General features: G+C 42.0%; 1 protein-coding gene across 15 annotated transcripts in view; it reads left to right on the top strand.

The window, feature by feature from the left end:
• The window catches only part of LOC148473300 (vomeronasal type-2 receptor 26-like), a 174,149-nt gene that overhangs the window by 65,745 nt on the left and 86,291 nt on the right, over positions 1 to 22,113 (top strand). For 5 of the 15 annotated variants that reach the window (XM_088459827.1, XM_088459826.1, XM_088459815.1 and 2 more), the window contains one exon: positions 774 to 854. The exons of 5 other annotated variants lie outside the window; for them this stretch is intronic. Coding sequence is in view for 5 of the 10 variants with exons in the window: in XM_088459815.1 (XP_088315941.1) it covers positions 774 to 854 (81 nt within the window). In the remaining 5 variants the exon portion in view is untranslated. 5 more of the 15 variants (XM_088459818.1, XM_088459820.1, XM_088459821.1 and 2 more) reach the window with 3 other exon arrangements.

Below are 22,113 nucleotides of genomic sequence, written 5' to 3'. Positions count from 1 at the left end.
GATGCCCACTTCCTTTTGTCTCACATCCCTAATTCTCAGCCAAATAGCGAAACCACCGGTAACATCAAGTACCCATATCCACACTCGCACAAGCCCAGTCCTTACTCAGAGATTGCTAACTTCCAAGCATGTTATGGCAGCTCTAGCTGCATATAGGTTAGCAGTGGCTAATTTATGCATGCCCATGCAATGGCGTTGCCCCCCCCCAACATCACCCACAAATGGCACTTCCTGTCAATCACTCTGCCATGGTTCTGTGTAGCCTCTGCAATCACAGTCACATACACAAATGCTAGTTCACACACGCGCACTGCGATGCTTGCGCAGAATGCAAAAATCACCCAGTTGCGTGCGTATAAGCAACTGTTATCCTTGCTGAATCAGTCCCTGAGTTAGAATTGGGACTTGCAGGTGGAAAAGGCAAATAAGCAGTTGGCCAAAGACTAAGGAAGCCGGAGGGTGGTCAGGAGAGGAAATGGAGATTTAAGTGTTGTCAGCAAAGAGAGGTCACAGGTCACCACAAAAGGTTGTGTGAAGGTAAAGAAAGTAAAGGGCCACAAAATGAATAAGAGCTCAGAGAGAAGACCAACAGCAGAAGTAAGTAGTGTTGGACCTGAATACAGCACTATCCCAATTCAAATTGTATGTAAAGCAATTACATGTTCCTATCTGCTACTATGTGACAGCAATTAATAACACTGTCTGGTAATTTTAGACAATTTTCATATCTGTAGCTGATTTATGTGTTCTATGAATCTATTTTTTTTTTTCAGGTCAGCTACGGTGCAACAAGTCATGTTATAAGTGATCAGAACCTCTACCCAACATTTTACCGGACAGTTCAAGGTGATCAGGTCAGCTATCTTGTGCTGTCAGATCTAATTATGTACTTTGGCTGGAGCTGGGTTGGCGTCCTATCATCTGATGATGACGCTGGTAATGAAGAAGTTCTTCTCTTGACACAATATCTGACTCACAAGGGGATCTGTGTAGCCTACACCATACAAACTAAGTCTGTTCCAATAAATGCTACAGATGATAATAATAAAATGAGAATGGATATTATAAAAAAATCATCCGCCCAAGTTATAATACTCTGTGGGACGTATTCTCAGCCTTTCGCTGACCTTTTAATAGCTTTAAGAGAATTGCTCAGAGAGAAGACACTGGTCTTTGGTCCAACATTTGCCTCACTCTTGTTTCTTTTTGAACAACAGAGGGAAATATTTAATGGCAGTTTATCTCTTCTACCGACCCCACTGCCTGTCCCAGACATGAAAATGTTCTATGAGAGTTTCCAGATAATAAATCACCCAGAAGACAAATTACTGGAACATATTTTTCTAGCACATCAGCAATGTTTGTTAAGAGATAAAATAAGTAATATAATATATATCAGTATATATAAGCGGCCACTGTACAACTGTTCTGGGAATGAAAATATAACCATCTTTAGTAGTCTCCACATCCGAGGACTAACTGATCGAGTATATAAAGCAGTTTATTCCATGGCTCAGGCTTTACATAATATGCACATTGCCCTTGGTGAAAAGATACCTCCTTTCTATGAGTATAGACATCAAGTAAATAGTTTATTATTATAATTATATTTATTATTTTTAAGTAATAATAAAGTGATTTTACATTTGCATTAAAAAACATTAGATACAAAATATAATTATCATGAACACTGCGCACTGGGAACCTTCTTATTGTGCCAGGTGAGCCGCTAAGTACGAAGGTTGTCCTTCCAACATGTGCAAAGGGTAGTGATAGACTCAGTACTGCAACCTCTCAACCTATGTGTCGTAGGTATATTTGTTGAGTGTATTGGTAATGACCCCTTAATAATAGAAGCTATGTGTTATACAAAGGGTACTGCTCTAGGGATAGAGATAAATGTCATACACTCTGCCTACTATATAAAAAACAACTTTAATCTCACAATGTCTAAATTTAAATCCAATACATAAAATTATATAGTGAGAAATTGAGATCAAACCACAAAGTCACGCTAGATGGATAGGGCTGAACTACCTTGAACTGTTGTCACATTAATCTCACATCCCCTCTGATGGAATCTAAAGTAAGTGTTGGGGTCCCATATATTGATGAATCGGGGTATTAATCTTTTGCACTGTCACACTATGTTAATGTAATAATTATGCAGTCTATATATAGATGGTGTTGCCTGGGGTGTCTTTAGGGCATATCAGAGGAGTGCTGACTGGGCTGGAAGCATGGACTCTGGACCAGGAGGTGTAACTACCGGTGCCTATGTACATGCTACACCTTTGTGCAGATGGTGCACTGTACTCATGAACCTCCAGCTGTGCACTCCTCTGCCTGGGGAGGGGAAGTTGCCAGTCTTGATCACTTGCGATCTCTCCCAGGCTCACCTTCCACTGTACGAGACTCACCTGCCTCCTGCCGCTCGGTGTGGCTGGATCCCTCCTTCTTCTGACAGCTTTCTTTGACCCTCCGGTGTGTGGCAGTGGTTCTTGTGGTTCCAGCATCTGAATTCCATGTTCCTGCTCATGTGATCAGGCCAGGAACTGGATGAACTCAGCACTGGTTCGGCAATAGGGGACAGATAGTGCTGGCCTAAAAGTGATAATGTAGTGATGTTGTAGTATATTCAATGCATTTCAACCTGATAAGGTCTTCCTCTGGGAGAAATAGGTTTAGAGGTTGCACTGCTAAGATACAAAATAACCTTAACAAAAATGAGAAGCAAGCAATTGGACTGTATTTTTTTTTTAGGAACTAAATGGACATTAAAGAAATGCATGAGTAAATTGGGGAGTCTTGAGTCTGTTTTTAAAAGATTCTAGAATGAAGGCCTCTTGAACTGTATGAGGAATTGAGTTCCATAGCTACAAAGCAATCAAGGCAATTTGTTTTGGGTACCTTGGAACCTGATTATGTTAGACTGGTAAAGTCATGATGCCAATCTTGAAAAAGATTCTCCATTTACAGGCAGCCAGGGTAGGGAGTAGAGAATGGGTGTTATCTGGCTGGAAGTGGGCTGGTTAGTTAACAGCCTGGCAGTTGTATTTTGTACCAGCTGCAAGCAATACATGCATAGGTCTGGCTATCCCTGAGTTACAGCTCAGAGAAGCTAGATCATCTCTCTTTAAATGCTTAACAAGTTGGGGGTAAATGTGGCTGCATCTGCAAAGGTAAGATAATGCACCCAGATAGTGCAATGATGTGGATACACTCACAATAACAGATATTAGTTGAAACCAGGGGCGGATTGGGAACTAAAAGTGTCCCTGGAAAAATTTGACAAAGTGGCCTCACATAATCACCACCAAATCAACTGTATGTGGAGCCAACACCAAAGTGTCCCTATCCACACACCTTAAAAAGAGGATGGCAGAGCAGCGAGAGCACATATTACTCGGATCTCCTCATGTGTCTCCAAATGTAACGCAAACCACCCCACCTCCTTCAAACACACTTACCCCTCTGACCACCCCATCTGCTTCCACATACCACAACATGCCACTCTGACCGCAGCACATGCCACTCTGACCGCACCACATGCCTCCACATGCTATAACACATGCTGGTCTGACCCCAATTCATCCTGAATGTCGACATGATGACTATGTAACCTCCTGTACTCTTCATTTCTAAAAAAATTAGATATGAAGAGTACATTTAATTATTTATTAATTATACTAAATATAATTAATAAATAATAGTGTAACAAGTACAGTAGGTGACTTACCTTCAATGTGGAGGAACAGGATACACTGGTATTATTGCTTCCTCCCAGGACGAGGCTGTGTCAGTGTCTGGAATGTCATGATGACTCTCCCTTCTTTCTGGGTTCATTTTCTGCTGCAGTTGAACCAAAGTGGGGAGTGGAGGGATCAGGGTTTCCATGGATGGGGGGTATTTGGAGCTGTGAGGAGAGAGAGCAGCAGAGAGGAACCTTTGTGCGGGGGTCAGGTGAGATGCGGATGGGGGAGCATTTGGGGCTGTGAGGGAAGAGAGAGCAGAAGAGGTGGGCCTGTGAAGGGAAGGGAGGTCACAGTTGGGGGACGGGAGTTGGGAGGGGAAAGAAAGCAGGACCGGGGAACCTGTGCGGTGGAGAGAGTGCCATGGATGGGGGAGTTGGCTCTGAGGGGAGGAAAATTAGAAGAAGGGAAAGTGGACAAGAGGGGTTGGATCTTTGAGGGGAAGAGAGAGGAGAACCTGTGTGGAGGGAAACAGGGATGACATGGATGGTGAGGGGGCTGGATCTGTGAGGTGAGTGATAGAGCATAGGGGGGAGAGGGGTGTGGTCAGGGGGTGCAGCTTGAGGGGAGAAAAAGCAGAAGAGGGGAACCTAAATGGGGGAAAGGGGGAGTGGCTGGGGAAGGGTTTGGCTCTGTGAGGGGAGCTAGAGCAGAAAAAAGGGAATCTGTGTGGGGGAGGGGGGTGCAGTAGATGGGGGAGGGATTGCAGCTGTGAGGGGAGATAAAGCAGAAGAGGGGAACCTGTGGGCAGGGTAGGGAAGTTGCCCCAGATGGGGGAGGGGTTAGCGCTGTAAGGGGAGAGATAACAGAAGGAAACTGTGCTTCATCTATCATAGAAATCTTATAACCCCTATCCAAAAAGCAATCTCTCAAAAGTTCAGATTGTTGCCAGTAAGTATAGATATTACTACAATTTTTTCTTAGCCTCAAAAACTGGGCAAATGGTACGTTATTCTTCCATGCTGGATAGTGACACCTTGTTGATGGAATGATTCTACTAGCAAATATTTCCTTAAAAAAGGTTGATGTTGTTATTCCTTCATTCACAGTACCTTCTAAAATGAAATCTAAATAATCAATAGATTTATCATGGGTTTTATGGGTGAAGCGCTAACTATACAAATTTTTATGTATATGAGTCAGAAATTGTTCCATGGGGAAAACATCTCCCTGCCAAATGAAAATTAAATCGTCGATATAACTAGGATAAAATTTTATCTGATTATGTTCAAATGGAGTGTTGTAACTGAATGACTCCTCCCTTTCACCAATCAGCAGGTTTGCATACGATGGGGCAAATTTCGTCCCCATAGCAGTCCCCTGCTGTTGGATAAAAACTTATCCTCTATTAATCCATCCAACCATAGACAAGAGAAACCGTTGGTAGCATTGCCTTCAAAATGTTATCCTGTTGAGTCACGTGGAAGCCACCTTGACATTTTTTATGAATCTATCAAAGAGGATTTTACAAAAATAAAAACACAAAACAATAAGTTTAATTGTTTTTAGCAATTTTTGTGGTTTATAGAATAATGTGCAAATGTGGATTAGAATATGTAGGAAAAACAAAAAGGAGTATAAAATAGGTATACAGGAACATTTACGCAACATAAAAAACAAAGTAAAAACTCATACTCTGCCTAGACATTTTGCTGAAGTGCATGGGTCAGATATTAAAGATCTCACTTTCACAATACTGGAACATGTTAAAGATGACTTTAGGGGGGGCAATTAGCATCCCTGCTGGGACATTAATTGGCATCTTCTATTAGTTTTTTAGTATTGTTTTCCAAAAGTGGACAACAGTTTGGTGAGATAATAATGAAGCTGCTACTAGTTAAGTTTAATAACTGCAGCCATCACCATGGTTTCAAAAAACTGTATTGAAACACAAACTGGAAGTGCTGTTATGCGCTCCAGTGTGTCATGTGACCGAGGTGGAATGCAAACTGGAAGCATATTGATGCACTTCATTGCGTCCCACAGGTGAAAAACACGTTACCTTGTTACAACTTAAACTGTAAGCGCAATTATGTGCTTCACTGCATTCCAAAAGTGAGAGGAAGGCTGGGTAAATGCTGTTAGCAATTTCAATTAACACATTTTTAATATAGTTAGGACATTTAGGATCACGAATAACTATATGTGAGGTAGTTTCCTTTGAACATATAAATCCTTAATCACCGTTATAACTGTTTTTTTCACAAATGGTGATTGTTAGTAATCAAAGGTTGGAGGAAGTGATGTAATTACTGACCCAGTATTAATATAGGCTAAGGCTGAGCTTGTTTCATTCATTCCAGCTGCTGGGCAGTCATTATCACACTAGTTTGGAAGGAGATTGCAAGTAAGTTCTCTAAGCTCTCTGTGCTAGTTCCAATTATTTTATGCACTTTGTATTTGCTAGCCATATTAATAACCACTCCATACATTATGGAATTATGTGAATCTATGCTATTTTTATATTTATTGTAATAATTAGTTTATTATGTGGCTTCACCTAAAGAACACTTTTGTTCACATTTTTAATAATTATAGGTAGTCATTCATCATCTTTAACATATAAATGGCAATCTCCATTGGTTGGTAAGAATGTTTAAAAAGCTTCCATAAATTTGCTGGTAAGGGATATTTAAATATCCTATTGATTAATATTAAAAGGGATGTTAAATAGTCATTTTAATTTTTTTACTGAATAATATTAAATGAGTCAGCCCCATGCGTAAGATAGTCATATAAAATCCTTTGTGGCTATTTATACATTTTGTATGTAAGTTGATTAATGTAATTTGAGATTCTAAGTGTGTTAAATAATTATTTGTTGTTATCCTCCATGGCGTTTTTGCAAATACCCAGTGGAAAAATATCTTTTTTATCTTGTCAAATCTTTTGATGTTCGGTATGTATATATTATGTATATACTTTGTGCTGTATGTAGAAGTTATTCTTCCAGACTTTAAACATATTTAAATGTCATCCTTTTAAGATTGTACCCCTGAGGAAGTTCCAGTTTTGGGATGAAATGTGTAGGGTATTGATATCGTCCCTTCTGCTATTTGTGGAGCATACCACCAGTGAGCTCACATCCGCAAGGGTAGTGGAATACAACATCTGCTCTACACTTACAGTGGGAGATTATGGTGACAAGCTCTTTTTGATCATCACATAATTTTCATTACTGCCTTAGTACTGTGGACCTCATTCAGAGTCGGTCGAAGCGGCCGCACGGTCGTACGCCACCAATGTTCGCTATACTGCGCATGCGTAAAGTTCGCAATGCGCGTGCGCAAACTAGCCTCTACGATCAGAAATTTCTCTCTCCTTGAACACAGCCAGGTCGGTAGTTTGAGTGACAGATGGAGGCGTTTGTGGGTGGTAACAGGGGAAGGTACTTGAAAACGGGGGAGTGGAGATCCGAACGCAGGCGTGCCTCATTATGCGAACAGCGTTTTATGGGAGTGCATACGGATTATGGGAGTGCATAATTAACAAAGTAGCATCATGGCACATGTGACATGGGAGGTTTTTACACTGACATGATCGTAGAGCTTAAGAGAGGGTATGGTCAACCTTAAGCTCTACGACCAGTGCCGATGGTTCCCGATGGTCTCGATTAATCCTTATATGCCTGGAGATGACGTGCAAAGTGTACGAGAAGGGGGCGTATTTTTTTGCCTTCCGACCGCTTCCTCCCCTTGGTCGGCCAACTACCGATCCGAACTTAGGGAAGCAACTTGCGAGGGAATCATTTGAATATCCGGCCCCTTTTTCCGTACGACCGAGCGGCCGCTTCGACCGACTCTGAATGAGCTCCAGTGTCTCATTTCTTAACCTAGTACTGAATCACACTGGTCTTCAAATACTCTTATTTGCTATTACATTATATACAGGAATATTGTTGCACCATATTATATATTGCCTTAATTGGTTTTATACTACAATTGTTCCTACATTTATACACATGATATATTGCACTATGGATATGACGATCTCTTTTTGTGAAGACCAGGGAAATTATTGGGCTGCTATTTATGTTTGGCATTGCCTGGGTGACTGCTGCTTTTTTCATTAGGGAACTTTTTTCCTTTTGGATTTTGATATAACTGTATCTTACATATTCCTGCAAGGGGATAATATTGCATTATTTCTTAGGAAAGAAATTGATTACTTTTGCATACATTTTAGATTGGCTATATGATGTTTGTCAACTCTTCCCGATTGGATTTAATATGATTTTTATCATACGCATACATTTGTGGTTATTTAAAGTATACTTCTGAGGAGCCTGAAACATATATGTTTATATCAACAATTATGGGACCAAGAATTTTCTTTTGATTATATACCACTGACTTGTGCCATTATTTGTTTGTGTTGTTTTATTATAATATATGTGAGCACTTTCTTTTTATCTTTGATATATCTCATTAAAAGTTACATTTTAGCAAATACTGAAATTTACTAATTTCATATGTTGGATTAGTGCCCCACATAGGAGAGTACTGTATTTTATATAACTTTTGCAGAGAGTCGGGGAAGTAGATTATAGCCGGGAGCCATGGCGGCTGACCCTGAGGAGGAGACAGATGGGGGGCAAGATGAGGGGTCCACCCTTAGGAGTAAGGGAAAGGTAGGGGGAGCAGAATGGAGTTCTGCTTCTCTAGAATAAAAGTAGAAATGTGAGGAGACTCACTAACAGAATGAGAGGGTTGTACAGGATGCCACAGATGTGGCAGGAAATAGAGAGAGGAAGAATCCCCCCGTAGTAATGGCAGTGGCCAATAGAGGTAGTTTGAGTGATAATCTGGATGATAACCATGTATAATTCACAGATTATCAGGGGGATTGTGTAACCATGGTTAGGGTTACGGAGATATATTACATATAAATATAATTAATATATACAATTGAAACAGGTATATATTTTCATTCATCTATTTACAGCAAAATGCCATTTATGAGGTAAATGTTAAATATACTGTAGGGAGATATGTGATGTTATGTAAATATTTATTTTATTATTATTATCATTTATTTATATGGTGTCACAAGTGTTCTGCGGCACCTTACAAAATACATAAACAAATAGATTGTTTTACAGTGACTTACAGTACAATACAATACATTACAGGACATGGATAATATACATTACTACATTCACGAGTATAACACCTAGATAAGCAACAATGCAAAGCAACCAAGTGTTAGGTGCCCTGGTAGAGAGTAAGAAGTAGATGAAGGTAGAGTAAGGAGAAGCACAAGAGGGTAGAGGGCCCTGCTCATAGGAGCTTACATTCTAAGGGGGAGGGACAGACAAACAGGTGTGACACAGATGGGGTAGGCAGGGAGGAAGGAAGATGTAGCAGCAAGTTCAGATGAGAGCTGGAAGGCTTTGATGAATAAGTGGGTCTTGAGAGCCCGTTTGAAGGATTGCAGAGGGGTGGAGAGTCTGATGGGAAGCGGGAGAGAGTAAATATGTGGAAATGTATGTACCCTGTGCATGTTAGATATCTATGATGCCAGTGGACTTTAGTGCTTCATGCTGCAAATATACATTTCACAGACATTGGTGATAGTTGCAGAAGGGGGCGGAGTAATATAGATGGGAGTGAATTGGTTCCTGTCAGGAAAAGAGGATCCGGTGGGAGGGAGGATATATAACAGCTGTTATGTCTGCAGGTCCCTCTGGCTGCTGTCCTTTACACTGACATGGCCCCGCCTCCTGGCTCTCTCTCTCCCACTGGCTGCTGTCCTTTACACTGACATGGCCCCGCCTCCTGGCTCTCTCTCTCCCACTGGCTGCTGTCCTTTACACTGACATGGCCCCGCCTCCTGGCTCTCTTTCCTACTGGCTGCCGTCCTTTACACTGACATGGCCCCGCCTCCTGGCTCTCTCTCTCCCACTGGCAGCAGGCTGAGCTCCCATGAGCCAAAGGAGGAGGCTTGTAGCTGACAGCCTCCCTGTAACTACGGAGGTGCTGCCCAGCACAGCAGGGACTCACCAGGCACTCTCACCGGCAGCCAGTGTAAGAGACAGAGAGAGAGCCAGGAGGCGGGGCCATGTCAGTGTAAAGGACGTCAGCCAGTGGGAGAGAGAGAGAGAGAGCCAGGGGGTGGGGCCATGTCAGTGTAAAGGACGGCAGCCAGTGGGAGAGAGAGAGAGCCAGGAGGCAGGGCCATGTCAGTGTAAAGGACGGCAGCCAGTGGGAGAGAGAGAGAGAGCCAGGAGGCGCGGCCATGTCAGTGTAAAGGACGGCAGCCAGTGGGAGAGAGCCAGGAGGCGCGGCAATGTCAGTGTAAAGGACGGCAGCCAGTGGGAGAGAGAGAGAGCCAGGAGGCAGGGCCATGTCAGTGTAAAGGACGGCAGCCAGTGGGAGAGAGAGAGAGAGCCAGGAGGCGCGGCCATGTCAGTGTAAAGGACGGCAGCCAGTGGGAGAGAGCCAGGAGGCGCGGCAATGTCAGTGTAAAGGACGGCAGCCAGTGGGAGAGAGAGAGAGCCAGGAGGCGCGGCCATGTCAGTGTAAAGGATGGCAGCCAGTGGGAGAGAGCCAGGAGGCGGGGCCATGTCAGTGTAAAGGACGGCAGCCAGTGGGAGAGAGAGAGCCAGGAGGCGGGGCCATGTCAGTGTAAACGACGGCAGCCAGTGGGAGAGAGAGAGCCAGGAGGCGGGGCCATGTCAGTGTAAAGGATGGCAGCCAGTGGGAGAGAGAGAGAGAGCCAGGAGGCGCGGCCATGTCAGTGTAAAGGATGGCAGCAGCAGCACTGACAGGGGGATCAGTGCTGAGGTAGCAGCGGTTACAAGGAGAAAGCAGGAGCAGCGCTTATACAAGCAGCAATGTTGAGGGGACTGTGAGTAAATAGTACTTGGAACCTACACAGCTACATATAGCCCATATATAGAGACTGCTGTTGAGGACAGAAGAGCAGTAATATCCCATATACTCTGTACACAAGGAGTACATACTTGGCTGTGGTACTGACACTCATATGGAGAGAGAGTATCAGCGCATGTCAGCTGTGTGGATGATGCTGTAATTAGTGGCAGTGGTAATAAGAAGTATCTGCCATTCAGGGAACATTACAGTAATCTTTACATTACATTCGGGGAAGAACAGAAAAGGAAAAAGAGAGGAATTCATAGTGTCTATATGAGACATTTTATTATATCCAATATCTATATCCTATACTGTAATCCTCAGGTATAAGTTAAATTGCAGTATTATGTATTTAATTGTATCCTTCCCTCTCTTCTTTCCCTTATGCTGAAAGCTATCTCCTTTGGAGATATATATATATATATATATATATATCTATATATATATCCTTACTCTGTATACTCTAATTTACTCTTATGGGAGCACCTCTGTGTACTCATTTTGAACAAAATATTGGGGTAGTTTTTATCACGGTAGCATATCCACCACTAATATCTCATATCAGTGCTCAGGTCTTATACCCATTCGTCTTTCAAACCATATTCTTCAATAATAATAATAATAATAATACACCTGACATTATATCTGTGACTATATTCCCATTTACCATCTAAAGAACAGGATGTCCCGGTGAGAGTTATTGACATTTAAAGGTACCATTCATATTATATAAAGGACACTCTGATTTGCAGCTCAGAGTTTGTATGTTTATTAGGTATTTTATTGATATATTCTGTATTGTACTTTTTAATTTATAAACTATTTTAGAAATAAATTATGCTTTTGTGATATCGCATTGCTCTAGATAGCATCCGTTCAAATTTATAGTTTCAATTAATAACTTTTACTGAGAGTGTATCCACATCATTGTGCTGTTCCACTATTCTATCTTTTCTCTTAGATTCAATCAAGCAGCTACCTGATATTTGATGAAGATGAAAATATATATAATTTTTAGTTTACAGTATTACAAAGCATATAAAAGAAATATTTTAACAATATGATAAATATTGAGCATTTAAATTATTATTATTATTATTATTATTATTATTATTATTATTATTATTCAGCACTGTCATATTCTACAGGTTGAGTCTCCCATATCCAAATATTCCGAAATGCGGAATATTCCGAAATACGGAATATTTTCAGCATGACTGAGATAATGAAACCTTTGATTTTTGATGGTTTAATGTGCATAAACTTTGTCTAAGGCACAAATTTTTAAAAAGATTGTATAAAATGACCTTCAGGCTGTGTGTATAAGGTGTATATGAAACATAAATGAATTTCATGTATGTACACAAACTTTTTTTGATTCACAAAATTATAAAAAATATTGTCTAAAATGACCTGCAGGCTGTGTGTATAAGGTGTATATAGCACATAAATGCATTCTGTGTGTATATTGGGGTCCCATTTCCAAGACATTTCATTATAATATGCAATTATTCCAAAATACGGAATATTCCGATATCCAAAATACCCCTGGTCCCAAGCATTTTGGCTATGGGAGACTCAACCTGTATTACACTTTACAATTGAGGACAAAACAGTGAAGAAAATGTTAAATGTACAAATTAAATTCCAAAGGAAACTGGGTATTATCAGACAGTCAGAGAGGTCGGAGGTCCCTTCTGGCGTGCTCACAATCTGTAGGATAATGGGGATAAATTTACTAAGAATTGTTCTGGTCCGACATTGCATTCATGGGTGTGTTTGGCCATACAGTATTTTAAAAATCAAAAATTTACAATAGTCAAACACGGTTGTAAAATCATGAACCCAGGTGAAATAAAAAATACAAATAAGTACACCAACAGCCAAACTCACAAGTACTTTTCATAGACAGAAATACAACAACTTATCAAGAATCAACTACAGTCACGGGTGTAAGTAATGAAAACTCAGTCCAAAGTAAAAGTTTAAAATAAACAACCTACTGAGTGTCATGTTTAGCAGAAAATTAGAGAGGTCAGGGTGATAAGTATATGTTTCTGCCTGTTTGTCAGCAAATACATGGATGAAATAAAAAAATGGTATAGGGGTCCCACATAATTAATGAACCAGTACAGTCTTATTAGCCTTGGCACTGGTTGTAAAAATACAGGAAAAACATGGTGTGGAGTCCCCTAGATTTTTACAACCAGCACTGGGCTCCACTAGCTGGGGACTCACAATACAGGGACCCCCTGCCAAATCATTCTCACACCAAATTAGTCAGCACAGGCTATGGATCCCTGGGCAGGTGGGCACCCTCCCTTAAAGGGTTCTCCCTCCCCTGGGTACCCTAGGCCAGGGGTGACACCTGGAGTTATCCACTACACCCCTGGCTGGTGGGTGCAAAGTTGGTAAGGTTAATAATGTTTGTAAAAATACTGTCTTTTACAGGGGGGTAGTGGTCCAAGCAAGCCCCCCAACATGCCAGTACTTGTGGAACTAAATGTACCAGCATGTGGGGCATTAAGGGCACATTAGTGTTGCTATTCCTCCTGTAAAATAAATATTAAAGACAGTACCATAGGTTGTAATCTTTTATTATACATACTCATCCACTCACACTCACCTGCACTCACTCATCCACTCACACTCACTTGCACTCACACTACATACTTATCTTTTCCCTGATGCCATTCTGTTCCCTTGTCCAGTAGAATCCACACACAGTACTTGTAAATAAAAATCCATACTCGCCCAACCTTTGGATCAAGTCCTCCTCTTTCCATGTAGTCATTCTTGGTCTTGTAAAACAAATAAATGAGAACATAGACCCACCAGACACAGTACTGTCCTATAAAGATGATGCTTACCAAAGGCTGCTCCAGCTTCTGCTTTTCCCATAGAAATGCATTGGCTGAACTTTCATTGGCTGAGAGAGGCAAGCTCCCACATCTTTGCCAATGAGCAGTTACTCTATTCACTTCAATGGTGGAAATGAACCTTAATAACCATGTGGTTCCCACTATTGAAGTGGAACCGTTAATGCCCCACATGCTGGTACTTGTGAGTGAGGTTTTCTGGGCCATTACCCCTTGTAAAAGACAGTATTATTTTTACAAACATTATTAACCCTATCAATTCTGTACCCACCATCCAGAGGTGTAAATGGCCCAGGGCCTCAACTCAGTTCTAGGGTACAAAGCAGAAGGATGACCCCATCATTGTGGAGCCCACTTCCCCTGGGATCCCCAGTCTAAGCTAACTAGTGTGAGATGAGAATGGGACCCTTTTAAGCATGTACCATGGCTGTGGAATTACACCCCAGCCAGTGGAAAGTGTACAGTTTTACAACCAACACCAGGCCCAAGAGCTGTGCTGGTTCATTATATATGGAGGACCACTCAATTTTTTTTGTCCCCTGTATATTTTAACTAGTGCCACCATGGTGCTGGTTAGGCTTGGGGGATCCCATGCTATTTTTTAACCATTTATTTACTAAACAGGAAACACATATGCTGCCTGCACATATCCCACTTATATGTGCATCCTTTGTGAGAAAAGAGCTAATCTTAGAAATATTTTTGAGAAGGAAATGGTAAGACTGAGAGGTGCTGAATGTGTGGGTTGAAAGAGAGTGTCCAGGATGACTCCAAGACAGCACACTTTGGGGCTAAATTAGTACTGTAGTGCTGCCATCAATTGATATAGAAATTGTGTGAGGTTGGGAAAATGATCAGCTCAGTCATACACAAATTAAGTTTAAGAAAGTGCTGGGACATCCAACAAGGCATAGTAGAGAGTTGGAGAACTGAGTTAGGGGAGAAGGGGAGAGGTCAGTGAAGGAAAGGGAGATCTGTGTATTATCAGCATAGAGATGATATTGGAGGTCAAAAGAGCTGAAGAGTTCACCTAGAGAGGACATACAGAAGGATAATAGGAAAGGCACCAGAAGAGAATCTTGGGGAACACCTACCTTAAACAGAAGTGGGGGGAATAGGAGTCATGAGAGGAGACAGAGAAGGAATATCCAGTGAGGTATGAGGACAGCCAGGAAAGGGCAGTCACATAGACCAAGGGAGTGAAGGATTTGCAGAAGAGGAGGGTGGTCCACAGTGTCAAAAGCAGCAGAGAGGTTGAGGAGAATCAAAATAGAGTAATGGCAGCAAGAAGGCCATTGTTGACTTTCATAAGGGCAGTTTCAGTGTAGTGAAAAGAACTGAAGCCAGACTGAAATGGGTCAGGGATGAAGTGGGAGGAAAAAATGGTGGTAAGGTGGTTCGAAACAATGGCCCTGATTCAGACCCACTCGCAAGTGGCTGTCCGCTCGCAAGTGGGTCGATGGTCTGCACTGCGCATGCGCGAGACGCGATGAGCGAAGGACTTTCCTTCGCTCGTAGTGTCTGATCAAAGGGGGCATGCTGTCGATGTTGATTGACAGCACGCCCCCTTTGGTAGGCGTGCCGGGGGCATGCCTGCCAGACGGAGGCGTTCCCAAGGGAACGGGTACTGTCAGAAGCCGGCCCCACTGACATCACTAGTGATGTCAGTGGGAGTGATTTTGGCTCTGATAGAGCCAAAATCACTCCTGGCCTTGCGGTTGAGAAACTCAACAGCAGGCTTCTGCTCACAGTGGCGATGGTCAAGACCATCGCGACCATCATCCTGCACGCTCGTATATGCTGTGGGTGGTGACCCACAGCTATACGAGCGTCCAGGAGGACGCTCCATATTTATGGAGGTGGGCCCTCATTCAGAGCGAGCGCTCTGGTCAGAGCATCCGGCTCTGAATCAGGGCCAATGTGCTCATAGAATTTGGAGAGAAAAGGGAGAAGAGAGATGGGTTTGGTAGTTGGGGAGAGTGTTAGGATCAAGGGTAGGTTTATTTAAGAATTAGGGAGACAAGGGAATGTTTGAAAGCAGAAGTGACAGTCACAGATTAAAGGGAGTGATTGAGAAGGTGGGCATATTTACTAAAAGTCAATTTTGGTAAATTTTTGGTCGCTGTTTGGTCGATTTTTGGCTGATTTTGTGTTTCAGGGTCTATATCACATGTAATTACTGAAGATTATTTAAATCTTTTTTTTATACCATATCAATAAATCATGTCTAAGAACATGTGTGATTAAGACCCAGAAACACAAAATCAACCTTTACTAAATATACCCCACATAGTCTAAATGTTCTTTATATAGTGTGGTGAGAGGTGTTGTCTCTCACCTGAATTGCCCACATTCCTGTGGGATGAGTTCCCTCCAAGGGAGTCTAGAGTGAACCCTGTCCAGTTAGCAGCAAGGGAGGTGTGGAACTCTATTTTCACAGTTGCACAGGCCCAGCTGCAACTCATCACTGAGAAGCAGAGGAAGAGTTTAAAACTCTCATATGCCATTGAGCCCTGACACTGTCTAGCGACCAGGTAGTAGGATTAAGTGTTCTAGTGCCAGGGAAAGGGCTATGCTGGGAGACCATGGCTTATTTTGGCTGCAAGACACTGCTGACTACTAAGCATGAAGAGTGCTGGGAACTTTTGTGTTTATTAATTTATTTTCTGTTATGTGCCTGTGTGTGTCCAGGCCTGATCTCATTTATGCTAAAGTGCAGTGTCTTCTGCCATTAAAAAGGCACTGTTTCACTGAATACCTGCTTGTCTGAATCCTCATTTCTTCACCCCGTGTTACAATATGTTATGCTAAAGGTTCCCAAATGTGGTCTTCAAGGCTCCCCAACAGTTCAGATTTTAGATATATCCATGGTTGAGCACAGGTCATTAAATCAAATTGACTGATGTACTAATTAAATCACCTGTGCTCAACCATGGATATCTTTAAAACCTCAACTGTTGGGGAGCCTTGAGGACCACATTTGGGAACCTCTGGGTTATGCTCTAATCCTGAAAGATTAAGGGCCTGATTCAGACCCACTCGCAAGCGGCTGTCCACTCGCAAGTGGGTCGATGTTGTGCACTGCACATGCGCACGACGGCGGGAGCTCCGTCGTGCGCATGCGCCAGACACGACGAGCAAAAGGAAAGTCCTTTGATCGTTGTGTCTGATCAAAGGGGGCGTGCTGTCGATGTTGATTGACAGCACGCCCCCTTTGGTGGGCGTGCCTCCCTGACGGGGGCGTTCCCAAGGGAACGCCTACAGTCAGAAGCCGGCCCACTGACACCACTAGTGATGTCAGTGGGAGTGACTTTGGCTCTGATAGAGCCCAAATCACTCCGGGCCTTGCAGTTGAAAACCTCAACCGCAGGCTCCGGCTTGCAGTTTCGAAGGTCGCGACGGTCATGACCCACAGCTATACGAGCGTCCAGGAGGATGCTCCAAAATTATGGAGGGCGGCCCTCATTCAGAGCGTGCGCTCTGCTCAGAGCGTACGGCTCTGAATGAGGGCCTAAGTTTGTAGATCAATTCTGTGTATTAGAAGCAGCATCACAAAAGTAATTAATGCAAAAATCATAGCAATCTTACTGGTTTTAGCTTCAAATAACTTCCTGCAGGCATATACAGTCCATCTGCTAACTAATGTTGTGAAAGGTGTAACTAGTATCTGCTTTAAACTTAAAAAGAATATTAAGTGTTAGTAATACAGAATGTGAAGGTCACACTGGCTGGAACTCCTTTGAAAATAACCTGATTATTTCTGTGTTTAAAATACTTTTCTTAAATGACATGGAGAGTTCTCTATCTTATGACTGGGAGTTTGAATGGAACTCTATAATAGTGGGAAAAAACAGCTTCAAACAAGAACTATGGAATTACTTATGGGAACCCCAGAAGTCAAGTTTGTGGCTTTGCAGACCTGTGCAGTTGGGGTATTGTGGCATTTCAGACTTGTGAAGTTGGGCTACTGTTGCATTTCAGACTTGTGAAGTTGGGGTAATGGGGCTTTTGCAGACCTGTGGAGTTGGGGTAATGTGGCCTTTACAGACCTGAGGAGTTGGGGCAATGTGAACTCTAAAGGCCTGTGGAGTTGGGGAAATGTGGTCTTTGCAGATCTGTGGAGTTGGGGATATGCTTTCAAACATGCCCTTGTCTCCCCATTCTTAAAAAATATATCTTCATCCTAAAACTCTCTCCAACTACTAGCCCATTTATTTCCTTCTTTTTGTCTACGAACTCCTTGAGTTAATTGTTTACATCCACCTTTTCTTCCTCCCACTCCCTCCTTGACCCTTTTGAGTCTGCTTCTGTTTTCTCCACTCCACTGAAACACAAAAGTCAGCAATGACTTCCTTGATACCAAATCCAAGGGCCTTTGCTCTATGCTAATTCTCCTTGACTTCTCTACTGCTTTTGACACTATTGACCACCCTCTTCTCTGGCAAATCCTTCACTCCCTTGGTATACGTGACACTGATCCTTCATAGCTTTCCTCATACTTCTCTAATCATTTCTTTCCTGCCTCCTCTAATGCCTCCTCTTTGTCCCACTTTCACTTAAAGTAGGTATTCCCCAAGGTTCTGTTCTAGGACCTCTTATGTTCTCCTTCTATACATCCTCTCTTGGTGAACTAATAAGCTCTTCTGACCTCTAATAAAATCTCTATGCTGATGATATTTAGATCTGTTTTTCCTCCTCTGACTTCTCCCCCTATCCCCTAACTCATATCTCCAATAGTCTCTCTGCTGTCTTTTGCTGGATGTCCCAGTGCTTTCTTTAACTTAATACATCTAATACTGATCTGATCATATTCCCACTCTCCCAAATAACCTCACTTTCCACAATTTCTTTATCAATTGACAACACAACTATCTCCTCAAGCCCCAATGTGCGCTGTCTTGGAATCACCCTGGACTCCTCACTTTCCTTCAAACCACACATACAGCACCTCTCACAGTCCTGCCATATCCATCTCAAAAACATTCCAGTCCCTTTCTCACCCAGTATGCTACTAAAACCTTCATCCACTCACTCATCATCTTCAGATGAAACTACTGTAACTCTTGTGCTTCTCCTTAATTCTACTCCTCACTCCCCACTAGGGCACCTATCACTTGGTTACTTACGCCCTGTTGCTTATTCCAGTGTTATGATGTATAGAAACCTTGTCCTTGTCCTGCATTGTATTGTATTATAAGTCACTGGTTTATTGCTCACTTTTTTATGTACTTTGTAAGGTGCTGCAGAATACTCGCTGCACCATATAAATAAATAATAATAATAATAATAATAATCAGATGTACCCTTCTCAGTAGCACTGTCAATGTATAGGGTTTTGCTGCTGTTAGGTTACGTGCATTACATTATTATGGTTCTATAAAGTACAATCTGCAAACAGTGGGTCTTGTTCAGCATCGCACATATGTACAATGCTGAACGTAGATTGCTGATTGTCAGGTAGTGGCATTTTATGGGGTGGAGATGGGGCAGGGATGACTGGCATTCCCAGTATGGGGTGTGTTGTCCCCATTTTCTGGGAGTGGCAAAGGCCAGGATCTGCATCCACAGATGCAGATTCCTAGCTTTGCAAGCAGGCCAGCCTGTTTAGGCTTACTCAGCTGGCCAGTCCCATTAACCGATGGTCATGATGGTTATCCCAGTACTGTATATGACCTCAATTGCAGTGCTAGGATGGTAGCTGCACCCGGGGTGTCAGACACTTCTTGCTGACTTGCTTATGTGCAGCTTTGCAATTCTGGGCCTGATTCAGAGCTGAACGCTCTGACCAGAGCGCTCGCTCTGAATCAGGGCCCTCCTACCTTTATTTGGAGTGTCCTCATGGACGCTCGCATAGCTGTGGGTTACCACCCACAGCTATAGCGAGCGTCCATGATGATGGTCGTGATGGTCTTGACCATCACGACCATCGGGCTTGCGACGGAGACCCTGCGGTAGGGACTCGCTGCCGCAAGCCCTGGAGTGATTTTGGCTCTAGAAGAAAGAAACAATTCTGGCGCTAAAACGATAATCAATATAATAAAGACTGCTGCAGATATCAAACTCTGTGTGGGTTTGAAGAGAAGATCAAAAAGAACAAAAAAAGGAAAAAATCTGCGCTGTCTATAATTTGTACTGGTGTTAATATTGTATATAAACTAAAACACAGATGACACTAAAAACATAAAATACCATATATTTAATACATATTAAGAAAAAACACACAACAATGACAATAATATCATGAATCAAAAAAACCATTAGTAGGAAAATAATTGCCAGTGACTAAGGTAAAGCATCTTTGCAATCTTTCCCAGTTAAATTGAAGTAGTAGCTGCTGGCCTCCGTATAAAAGTCTCTATTTGTGTCTATTATCAATGTTTCCACTTGGAAACTATCAGTTCACTTGTAACATATAAGAGATCACCGTTGTAATTGTTTCCAGCGGACACAGCTGAAATAAATCAGTATATCCTGCAGCAATTGGGGTAGATCACATTTCCATGTAAAACATTTATAATATTCCGACTTTTATATTGGCTCTGCTGGGCTATTAATATTGGATAAAAGTCAAGCAAGTCCAAGGTAACCCCAACGTTTTCTAAGGGGAATTTTCTTGTTGTATTAGAGGCACATGTATAACCGCTTGATTATTATCATATTGAAAGATATTCATTCCAAGCGTCAGTACTACATAGTTAGAGCACTGCTCTGAGTACTCACGGACCAGTAGATCAAGCGGTGTGGGGGCCCCCTATTTACAGTGCCATCCTCAGTGCCCAGTGGCCAGGGAATCCAGGATGAAAACTGCTTGAGTCATGGATAACAAAGCTGCGGCGTATCTCTGTATGTCGATCCCGCAATACGTGCAAGCCAGCTGAATCCTGCTGGTACGCTAACCGGCTCCCGGATAGAGATTCACAGGTGTCGGAATATTGTTAACTGGCAATGGTATGTCGGATCAAGAGTAAGTCCCGCCTAACACGTTTTGTCACAGATCATGTGACTTTTTCAAAGGTAATGATGTGGAACACTCCAGATCTAGATATACCTGATGCCACAGGTGTTCTTTATGTAAGGTAAATCAAGATGAATCAATATTTAATTAAGTATTCACTTTGTACATAAACGTGCCATCTGATTAACACATTGCCTGCTCATAAAATACCTCAAATAATATAATATAACAAAAAATGAATAAAAAGTATATATATGAATGCTTATATATAAATATATATAGCAAATAATTCCAGTACAAAAAATGTATATATATATATAAAAAAAAAATTTTTTTTTTAATAAAATAATAATACATATATTAGTGATCATAGAAGATCATAATAATTAACAGATCTATTCGCCAGTTGTAATGCCAAAGTAAGAGGATGATATATATGATTACAGAATCTTAACCTCATTTAACCCTATCGCCATAGAAAAAAATGATAACCTTTGGGAACACAGTTAAATCATAAATTAGTCCCCATAGCCATCATAAACACATTCAAGATCTGTCCATGTTAGGGCTATATTGAATATACAGCATTGTACAGAAATAGAAAGAGGAACCAAATTAAACAGAAGGGGATACTAAACAAAGGATGTGTACATATCTATGCACATATACACATATGTACACATACATGTACACAATCAGTACAAATACACCGGAGCTAAAATCTATATCAGACCGATAAATATATACAGATTTATCAAATATATTACAATGCATAGAAGTGGAAGTAGGCCTCAGATCCCTCCTGGACCGGGGGTCCCCGACATAGAATCCCACCCCTACCCATATATAATCATCCTGACAAGCAATAATGTACAATTTTATAAGTCAATTTCAATCTTTTCATTGAGGCCATCGGGGGATAATGTACCCATTTTATGTATCCAAAAGTTTCCACGTAGGCATAATTTAGAATACCTGTCCCCTCCCCTAGCTGTCTGTGGAATATGTTCAATGCCTACAATCTTGATGTCCTTGGGGTTAGAGCCAAAATCACTCCCACTGACATCACTAGTGATGTCAGTGGGGCCGGCTTCAGACGGTAGGCGTTCCCATGGGAACGCCTCTGTCTGGCAGGCATGCCCCCGGCACGCCCTCCAAAGGGGGTGTGCTGTCAATCAACATCGACAGCATGCCCCCTTTGGTGCGAGACCCGGAGCGACAGCTTGGCTGTCGCAGTCCGGGCCTTGCGCATGCGCATGACGGAGGTTCCTCCGTCGTGCGCATGCGCAGTGGGGCAACATCGACCCATTTGCGAGCATCCTTTGCTCGCGAACGGGTCTGAATTATCCCCTCTGTCCACTACTGAATCACCCCAAGTATATCCTATTATTTCTCCTAACTACAGTAGTCACTCCCATTGCTCAAATTTTTTTATACAAACTGTTTTTATTGAAAAGATCAGTCAATTTTAGATAGAACAAAATGGAAAAAACATATAGATTCAGAAAATTGACAATTGTTAATTCCACTTCGAATAATACAATCAAAATACTAATACATTGTAAATAAATCACATAGTAAATTATGCAGTAAAATAATATCAACAATAGACAATAACAAACAATATAGGGGAAAGATCAGGGGAAGGAAGG

The sequence above is a fragment of the Taudactylus pleione genome, unplaced genomic scaffold (genome assembly GCF_031769625.1).
Source record: "Taudactylus pleione unplaced genomic scaffold, aTauple2 ptg000937l, whole genome shotgun sequence".
Classification (NCBI taxonomy): domain Eukaryota; kingdom Metazoa; phylum Chordata; class Amphibia; order Anura; family Myobatrachidae; genus Taudactylus; species Taudactylus pleione.
Note: the sequence above shows the minus strand (reverse complement) of the source record. Positions and strands in the feature narration are given on the sequence as shown.